At 35.9% G+C, this 9,519-nt stretch overlaps 2 protein-coding genes across 2 annotated transcripts; one reads left to right on the top strand and one right to left on the bottom strand.

The window, feature by feature from the left end:
- Positions 1-422: 422 nt before the first annotated feature.
- On the bottom strand, positions 423-7,285 carry LOC107671950 (cyclin-related protein FAM58A). The gene is made up of 5 exons (XM_016464961.1): positions 6,981-7,285; positions 6,637-6,820; positions 6,421-6,553; positions 4,308-4,526; positions 423-1,686 (listed from the first exon to the last, which is right to left on the bottom strand). Exons 1-5 carry the CDS (start codon positions 7,096-7,098, stop codon positions 1,597-1,599), a joined length of 744 nt encoding a protein of 247 aa, XP_016320447.1. The 5' UTR covers positions 7,099-7,285; the 3' UTR covers positions 423-1,596.
- A 226-nt stretch (positions 7,286-7,511) lies between these two features.
- On the top strand, positions 7,512-9,220 carry LOC107671933 (protein Flattop-like). The gene is made up of 5 exons (XM_016464945.1): positions 7,512-7,521; positions 7,979-8,028; positions 8,160-8,240; positions 8,350-8,547; positions 8,634-9,220. The coding sequence occupies exons 1-5, from the start codon at positions 7,512-7,514 to the stop codon at positions 8,889-8,891; spliced, it is 597 nt and encodes a 198-aa protein (XP_016320431.1). The 3' UTR covers positions 8,892-9,220.
- The last annotated feature ends 299 nt before the right edge of the window (positions 9,221-9,519 follow it).

Below are 9,519 nucleotides of genomic sequence, written 5' to 3'. Positions count from 1 at the left end.
GGGAGAGAGAAGCAGGAATGTTTAGATATTTTTCCCAAATATAATCCATAAAACTGCTTACCGCAAAGGAAATTCATCCATCTGCATCGATGGATGAATAAACGATAGGGCGAATTGTAAAATAACTAACATTTTACAGTAAGTTATTTCTTAATGCATTAAGAAGTTCATATGTATCATGAACTAACAAAAAAACAATGATTTTTACAGCATTAATCTAGGTTAAATATGTTAAAACTCTTGTTATTGTTTGTTCAATATACTATTATATAATATTCTATTATACATTAAAAATGTTAGTTGATGTAGAAATTAACATTAATCAATATGAATAAATGCAATAAAATCGTTAGTGCATGATACCAAATGTTAACAAATTTAACCATATAATAAATCTGGTTATGCAAACAAATAGCCACAGTTGTAATATCCTAAGAGTGATTAAATACACTATTTCTAAATCATATTGATTTTAAATCCTAGTTTGTTTGTTTTTTTCAAGATCTAGATGACTGAAACCTGATGCCAAAGAAAACTCTTAAAACAGCAGTTGCAGTCACCGGTCAACACAATTCAGTAAGCTACAGGGGAAACAGCTGGTTAACATGTTAGCAATGACTGCTTTGGTAAATAATGACTAAATTAGTACATTTCCCCGACTGCAATTATTTGATGTGCTGAGCTTGACAGGTATAATAGAGTCTCACATTTGTATGTTTCAAAGGCTCCCTCCACAATAGCAGTTGCCATAGTAACTTATTAAGATCCACTCTAGAGCGATGTCCTGACCTAACTAGATCCAGAAATTTCAAGTAGAACATCATAGATGAAAAAAAAAACTACAAAGAAAGACTATTTAAAGGTTCTGTTTCAAAAAGCATTAGTGCAAAATATGTTTATCCGTAATTACATTTTTAAATATAGACTTAGAATGAACCTGTCAGTTCACGTTCATCTTTAGCTGAATATGAAAAGTTTACGTCAGTGAAGTGTTGTTTTTGAAGTTTGAAATAGAAGTCTGGTGTCTAATAAAACTGTGGTGCTTTGCTTTACAGCATACAGTAATACTGCTTTAAGGAGTTACATAAAGAAGCCTACCGGGACAAGTTCTGTAGGGAGAAGAGGAGAGTAATTAAATTAGAAAATATAAAAGAAATGGCTCAGATCTAGCGTTCACCTCAGAATTTAGCTCTGGGGACAGGATGGCTCTTCTTTTGTTTCATTCTTCCTTCGACCAGCTATTCCATCTCTTTTGTAATTTCTCTCTCCCATTTTAGGGGGAAAATAGCACAAGGTAGGAGAAGAAAGTAGGTCGGTGGCTGGGAATTGATTGATGAGGTGTGGCTAAAGTCTGGTTTTCATAGCGCCACTTACAAAGCCTGCTCCTATATCTAAATTCCTCTCATCATTCTTGATGAGCCTATCTAAACCTTCATGTTCTGTAATGTAATTAACAAGTAGAGCTCATTCGGTTACATCACAACATCAGGAGAAAGAGGGTTCAATGCATGTGTTAAGATGATGGTCAGATACAGCTACAGCTGAAGGTGTTGGTTTCCGCATCAGTGCTTTAGTACCCGCTTCATTCTTTGTCTCTCAGGTACACTTGGCCTCCATGTCATAGAGCTGCAGTAATTCACTCATGATGGTCTCAATCTGAGCCTTGGTGATGTCTGCACAAACAACCTGCAGGGAAACAAGCAAAACATCAATGCAGATCGCAGAGTTGATCCATCTGCACGCTATATTGGAGATGACAACTAAATATTAGTTCTGAGGCAACTAATAATAGAGTCTAATCTCTTGTAGATGTGTACTTTTCGCCGTCTAGAGAAAACAGCTGCTTCCTATTTCAATTTCCTCTAAGAGGACTTGCTGTGGATACATTTTTACCTGAAATACTCATTTAAAAGTCGCTGTAAACAGGAAACCCAACAAAGGCGAGAGAAAGATGAGGAAAAATGGTACATTCATTGAACTAGATTTATAAATATTTGTTATTTCATGAAAATACCAAAAACCTAAATTCTGCTAGTTCCAGCCTCAGATGGGATGCCCATATGATATGGACATTTTGATAGAGTGCTGATTATTATATTTAATAATAACCAATAATTAATTATACAGTAATGGCCAATAGTGATGTCTGGAGAGGATATTTCACAATATTTGCCTTCAATGACCCTACAAGATCAAAATATATTGCGAAGAAGAAAAAAAAACTAACTTGGTTAAGATACTGAACTGACAAAATTATTTGGAAAGCTTATCATGAAATATAGGTTTTATTTTTTTATTTTACAAAAATGCATAGAAAAACAAAAAGCTGTCAGGAAATAAAGCATAAATTGAATACAATACAATAAGCAATTGTATGACAATTTGTCAAGTTTTATTGCGTTATTACAAATGAAACAACTGAGCATATACATTAGTTTTACACTCCAAGCAAAACTATGCAACACGCTTACAAAATAAAATGTTTGATAAAGGCAAAGATGTCAATTTTTCTAGGCCAGACATCAGTTTTGGCCACTACCTTATTTTGTATTTATATATTTTTGCATTCATAAGTTGTAACCAATATATTGGCCAATATAAATAAATTAGAAATATAAAAAGGAAAACATAGCTTTAACAAATATAACAATGAATAAAAATACTCTGACCATTAATATATTGATTATCTTAATATTGCACACAGGTTTTCAGCACCCCATTTGGAAACAAAGTCTAGACAAAACAAGAAAAGTACTCTCTTTTTTTATGATGTACAACCAATTGCAGAGACACTGCCTCAAAATGATTTGAATAGATTTTCCACACCATTATTTTGCCATATGTCAGATACACCCACTCTAAAAACCACGTAAAACAAAACAAAACTGAGGTTGATCCCTTTACATGCGAGTCAGATGCTCTCTTCTTCGCCGGGCGACGCGAAATGCGCGACGCGTTTGCCGCGAACTCACGATATTCGCCTCAATCGCGTCTTCCGCGCAAGTTAAAACATTTCAACTCGAGCGGAAAATTCGCATGACGAAGCCCTTGAAACAGAGTGTCAAGGGGTAGGGGTGAAAATATTCCCCCTAAGAATTGGGACACCACTACTATACCGTCACACGTCATCATACGTCGTCTAGCTCCTACAATACACACACCTATACTGGTGCGCATTAGAGCCTTTAATTACCGTTCTATATTAATGCTTACTGACACACACACACACACACACACTCATCAGAGATCGCGCAGCTCACATCCAGGAGCAAAGAAACTTGTAAACGCTGCCCCACGACTTTTATTAATAACAGTTTAAATACTGAATCGCTACATTATATTTTCCAGCAACAGGAGGATAAAATCGCTGTTTTTGAAGTAAACTCACTCTAAAAAGAGAAACGCACAGACGCGCATACACGCAACTTTCATCTCTCTCTCTCTCTCGAATTGGCAATATTTGAGAAAAGGGTTTAGCGATGTCTAATTATTGGGGAGACTAGCCCCCTCAATGTCTACGTTGGTTATCGCCCTGATCAGACATGAAAATATGTTGTGGTACTATCGTGGAGCAATGATATGACGTTAGCAAACTTTAGCAATTTTTTGCAAACATTTCTTCGAGTAACATGACCGTAAATATGAACTCACGATTGAATGTGACATAAAACAAATTATTACTTTTCATTCAAATCTTTATCAATGCCAAAAATGCTTACATCTATGTGTCTTTTTGTTTGTTCGGGCAGCCATGTTGCCGATGAAGCCGGTTTACGCTGAGATAATTCATACCCCTTCGTTTGAAGTGTGGTCCCGAAAAATCTTCGTTTGAAGGGCTACCCCTACCCCTCCAACCAAAAGAGAATCGAGACAGCTAAGGGGTAGAATGGGATTGGGCCTAAGTCTATTGGATTCTAGTGATGGCACTTGACAGGATTCTAGGAAACTGAAGCTAATCTAAGCAAGTGGTTTTAAGAGACTGAAATGTATTAAATGGTTTGATTCTTTTTAAATATTACTTTAGGATGTCACCAAGGGAACACAACTTGTGTGAAAGACAATGTTATTTCTCTCAGACCAGGCTGCAGCCATTAGGTGCCCTTATTGCCATGGGAACTACTTCTCGCACTCTAAAGGTTACTGCAATCGTGACTCGATTGATGCCCGATCCGGACCGGTGAGACTCAAACTAGTCAACGTTCAGTCTCGGTGACTCAATGCAAACACAGCATGACCCAAATGCTGCCTGGACATTTTATGTTTTTCTCCACATGAAACTGTAAAAAAAACAAAAAAAAAACACCTACCTGCCACCACTCCAGTTCTCCTCTGGGGAGCTGCACTCCATATGTCTGGAGAGCAAGATAGAGGGAGGTGAGGGCAAGGTGTTGAGGCTTATGGCGGACACACACAGAGCCATGGTAACTGTCTTTTAATACAGCCAGGGCCGTCTCTGCGATGGGGGTTCGAGACCAGGCGTGGCGATTCAAAAGACTCCTCACAGAGAGCAGGTAGTGCAGCACGTACTGGGACACAGCAAAATTAAGTTTGTTAGATGGAGCAAAATACAATTAAACTTTGGACAGCATTAGTTCGAGAAGGTACAAAGATGAGAGTAAGTTTACAATATATAATTGATTACATTTTTATCAATCGAGAATGAAAATAATTGATTCATCGAGTCTTGACACTGTGCATAAAGAACCTCTGCCAGTGACGCCACTTTAAAGCAGTATTAGAGCACTTACATACTATAAGAGTTTTAACTATAATTAATATTAATATACTATAATTAATATTTTGCATTATCTTTTATTTTTATACTTCAGTTTTCATTTATATCTGTAGTCATTTTGCTGTGCTTTACTCATTTTATTAGTTTTGGGTATATATACAATTTAAATTCAAAATTTAAATTTAAAAGTATTTAAATTCACAAAAGTAGTTTTTTTTACTGTAAATTGTTTGCAGCAGAGCAATATTTTTAAATAATTTTCTATTATATTGTTTTGCACACAAGGCACAGTATATATTATATAAGCTTTTTGCAAACCGTTCATGCAAAATGTTCACTGCCAGCCATTAATGGAATAATTCACCCAAAAATTATAATTCTGTTACTCAGCCATTGTTTTTCAAAACCTATACAGTTTTTCTTTTCTGTGGACAACAGATACACTGACAGTCAAACGTTTATGAACAGTAAGATTTTTTATGTTTTTTAAAGAATTCTCTTCTGCTCACCAAGCCTGCATTTATTTAATCCAAAATACAGCAAAAGCAGTAATATTGTGGGGGTTTTTTATTATTTAAAATACCTGCTTTCTATTTGAATACATTTTAAATTGTAATTTATTCCTGTGATTTCAAAGCTGAATTTTTATCATCAATACTCCAGTCCTTCAGAAATCATTATATTCTAATTTGCTGCTCAAAAAAACATTTATTATTATTATTATGTTGAAAACAGCTGAGTAGAATTTTTTCAGGTTTCTTTGATGAATAGAAAGTTCAGAAGAACAGCATTTATCTGAAATAGAAATCTTTTGTAACATTATTTATTTATTCACTTTTTAACGCCATGCCAGCATCAAGGCTATTTTCATGGTGATCTCTGAATAAATTATACAAGGTATACAATTAATAAAAGGTTATAAAAGACATTTCAGATGTACACTAGACAAAAATTCTAAAATACATTCAGGTGATACATTTTTAAATAAATCAGTTAGACACACCTCTGAATAAAACCATTGTCTATTTACATTAAAAACAGTACAATCCAATAAAATATGTTTCACAGTCATTTTAGTTTGGCAAGTAAGGCATGATGGTGGTTCTTCACCTTTTAATAAATATCCATGTGTAAATCTTGTATGAACTAAAAGACACCTTGTAAAAACAACTTGGCCATACCTAGATTTAAAATTAGTAAAGAAAAAACAAATTCTTAAACAAGGATTTGTTTCATATAATTTATTTTTATGACATTTATCCCATTCCATCTGCCACATGTCATTAATATAAGAGTTTATCACAGGTTTGACATCACAAAAAGGAATTTGACACTCGGAAATATTCAGTTTGATTGCTTCCTTTGCAGTGATATCTGCTTTCTCGTTACCAGAAAAACCCATATGACCTGGAACCCAGCAGAAGAAAATACTGAAGTTTTTTTGTAACATTATAAATGTCTTTATTGTCACTTTTGATCAATTTAAAGCATCCTTGCTAAATAAAAGTATTAATTTCTATAATAAACTTCACAACATTACTGCTTTTGCTGTATTTTGGATCAAATAAATGCAGGCTTGGTGAGCAGAAGAGAATTCTTTAAAAAACATTAAAAATGTTCAAAAACTGAAGTGTTTATTACCTATTTTAAAAGCTTGAGAACAAGGTAATCATTGCATACATTACCTTATGTGGATGCTCAAAGGACACTTGGAAGTTAAGCTGTCGAAGGACAAGGAGCTCACATTGTACTATACTGTCCCTCAACTCCCAAAACTTCCCATCCAGTTCCATCGGTTCACTCTCTGGGTGAAAATACCTGGATCAAAGAAAAAGAGAGGAAATTACCTACTATACATGAACTCTGAGAACTAAACTGTGACTTAATATCCTTTCTCATACCTGTGACAGACATTGATGATATCTCTTGTCCTGAGATGCTGCTCTTCTACTTTGCCTGCGAGGTAGATGGCAGACATGGCCACTAGGTAAGGCTCATAGACCTGCAGACTGGCAGACTGGAAGAACCTGTGATACAGCACACATGCTGTAGCCATGGGCACAGATCTCATGCCTAACTTCACTCCTACAGATGCGGAAAACACGGGATGCACATGGGATCACAAACTGCACAGCAATTCATCCTTGGATAACGAGAATGAACTAACAAGCATCCTTACGTTACAATTTAGACAGTTAGAGAGATTAAAACACATCTCTAAAAATTTCAGAAAAACTGCAAATACCAGTCTCGATGATAAACCGACAGACTCTGAAGTGTGTTTTGGAGTCTTCCACATCTTGAGCACTTCTTCTGCCTCTCGCTTCATTGACGGATCCAGATGCTGACGCCTGCGTGCTCATTTTACGGCTTACAGTTTCAAACCGTGTTATTCAATATATATTACTGTTGTTCTATGCATGAACAACATGCATTTTTGTACAACAAACTTAACAACTCCTCCATTTGTATAAGCTCGTTGTCCAAATATAACGACCTTCCTTCAGCGGATCGTTTAGCGTGCAACGTAGAGCTCAATGATCTCTAGCGCCCCCCACGCACGGGAAGAGTAAACAGCGCTGAAGGAAAGAGAAATAATAATTTTTTTATATAACTATTATATAACATATAATATATGAGTTGTCACTTTAAAATAGTCACTTTGACAAGTGAGCATTTTAAAGAGTCAAAGAATATGAAAAAGTGAACTACTGATTTGAAAGTATAATTTTGAGTGGTTGCTAGGAGACCACTGCCAACACATTCGAGCGGAAAGATGTCGACTAGTTACTCTGCAAACCAGGTGCTTAAATTGGAACTATTCTACTATGATATTTTTTTTTATTGTATAATTGAATAACCTTGACGTATTTAATAAATGTATGGTGTTTTCTGCAGTATGAAAATGCTTTTAAGTCGCAAAAGCTCAAAAATTGGACCATCCCAACACATTTCAAAGAGGTAACGTTAACTTAACACAGTCAGTCTCATTGGTAAAGCCGTTTGAGCTAGAATAACTGTCAATTTAATCGTTTACAAAAATGTTTGCAAAAGAACAGCGTTTATTTGAAATAGAAATTCTTTATTCATAGAAAACAAATGATCTTTACCGTCACTTTTGACTAATTGAATACATCCTTGCTTAATAAAAATATGTATTTCTTTCAAAAACAATCTTGCAACCAAACCTTTGAACTGTAGTGTACACTTTACTGTTACTGAGCATTTCCATTACACAAACAGTGAACCATGCAAATGCAGAAGCATGCGCGTCAGTCAAACAGGGCACAACGGTAAATGTTTACTTCGAGTCCTTTTTCATTTAAATGACGCAGTTATACAAATTGCACTGGGTGGAGAGAATAATTGCCTAGCTCATATTATAAATTCTTGCGTTTGGAATATTTACTTTTTGTTCCTCAAGAGACCAGCAGCAGCAGCAGAAGGCCACACTACATTTATAGCCACAGACCGTGGCCACCTTCTACCTGGTGTCAGAACAAAGGTTTGTTTTGATGATTTGCATGACTTGCATGAAATTTTAATGTAATTACCAAGCTTAAAACGTTTTGCAGCAGTTTCATTTTACTATTTATAAATGATTTCATTATTAGAGTGGAAGTGCATGGCCAGCATTCCAAGGCACATGGGATTTACCTCAGTATATCAGTCCTGCTTCCATAAACCCCACTGCCCGTTCACGAGAGGGCGAGGATCGCCTCAGGACCTGGGGACAGATGAAATTTGCCACAAACCAGACTCATGAGACCCCTGATGGCAACCAGGCTACAAATAGAACCATTAACAATGTGGTGGGTGTTTAATATCTCCTAATTATGATGCTATGGTGTTATATTACATTGCTTTTAATAATTCTGACTAAACAATATGCTTATAGGAAAACATAAATGTGGACCAGCCTGCAGAAGAGTCAAAAATGCCAGTGAGTGACCCAGACCGAAATGAACCAGAGAGGCCCAAATCACATCACAGCCAAGACCAGTCTAACCCAGTAAACCTTCTCGAAAACCAAACCCAGTCTAGACCAGGAAGTCACCACAGCCAACAGGCTCTATCCAGACCAGCCACTCAAGAGAGCCAAGCTGAGTTAAGACCACCAACCCAGAACAGCAGACCAGCATCTCAGCAGAAATAACACCATTTATAATCAGATCCCCTGCATGGGCAGTTATAAAAGTTATTCCATGAAATGGCATTACGTAAGCCTACCACTTCTTTGAAAAACACTTTTACTTTACAGATATTATTATTGTGTTCCATTTATTTATAACTGTGCTCTCCGTTTGTGCATACTTTAATGTGTGTGTCAGAACCATAGACTGTATAAAAACAGGTCAGAACACATTAACTGAATTGTTTCAATGAAGCTAAAGCTGATTAGTTTTACTCAATGGCTTTTGTAATGGAATCTGCTTAGATGAAATACTGAATGCGGGGTCAAGTATTGCCAGAAAATATATCAGAGTACCTTGATATCTGTATTTTAATAATATTCTTTAAAAAAAAAAAACATCGCAAGAGATTTTAAATAGTTTTTGTTTATTTGCTCAATAATACAATGACACGCCTGTAGGCCCCCTAGGACACGACATCAGCTTAATTCACTAGTAATCGGTTTATGTTTTTGGCGCTTGGAAGCCAATGAGTGATTTTGTGAGCAGACACTGAATGCTTGGGGAACTGAAGGTGAACTTGAAAGGATATGTTTACCCAAAAACCAAAATTCTGTCATATACTCATATATATCATATACGTTTCAAAGC

Source organism: Sinocyclocheilus anshuiensis, unplaced genomic scaffold (assembly GCF_001515605.1).
Source record: "Sinocyclocheilus anshuiensis isolate Anshui unplaced genomic scaffold, SAMN03320099.WGS_v1.1 scaffold1053, whole genome shotgun sequence".
In the NCBI taxonomy this organism is placed as follows: Eukaryota; Metazoa; Chordata; class Actinopteri; order Cypriniformes; family Cyprinidae; genus Sinocyclocheilus; species Sinocyclocheilus anshuiensis.
Note: the sequence above shows the minus strand (reverse complement) of the source record. Positions and strands in the feature narration are given on the sequence as shown.

Coding starts and splice junctions, on each gene's coding strand:
- LOC107671950 (XM_016464961.1), bottom strand. CDS start 7,098: ATGAGCACGCAGGCGTCAGCATCTGGATCCGTCAATGAAGCGAGAGGC. Junction 6,554..6,636: donor ATCATCAATGTCTGTCACAG/GTATGAGAAAGG, acceptor TCTTTGATCCAG/GTATTTTCACCCAGAGAGTG. Junction 4,527..6,420: donor CCTTTGAGCATCCACATAAG/GTAATGTATGCA, acceptor GCTGTGTCCCAG/TACGTGCTGCACTACCTGCT.
- LOC107671933 (XM_016464945.1), top strand. Junction 8,029..8,159: donor CAGTCAAACAGGGCACAACG/GTAAATGTTTAC, acceptor TTGTTCCTCAAG/AGACCAGCAGCAGCAGCAGA. Junction 8,548..8,633: donor ATAGAACCATTAACAATGTG/GTGGGTGTTTAA, acceptor ATATGCTTATAG/GAAAACATAAATGTGGACCA.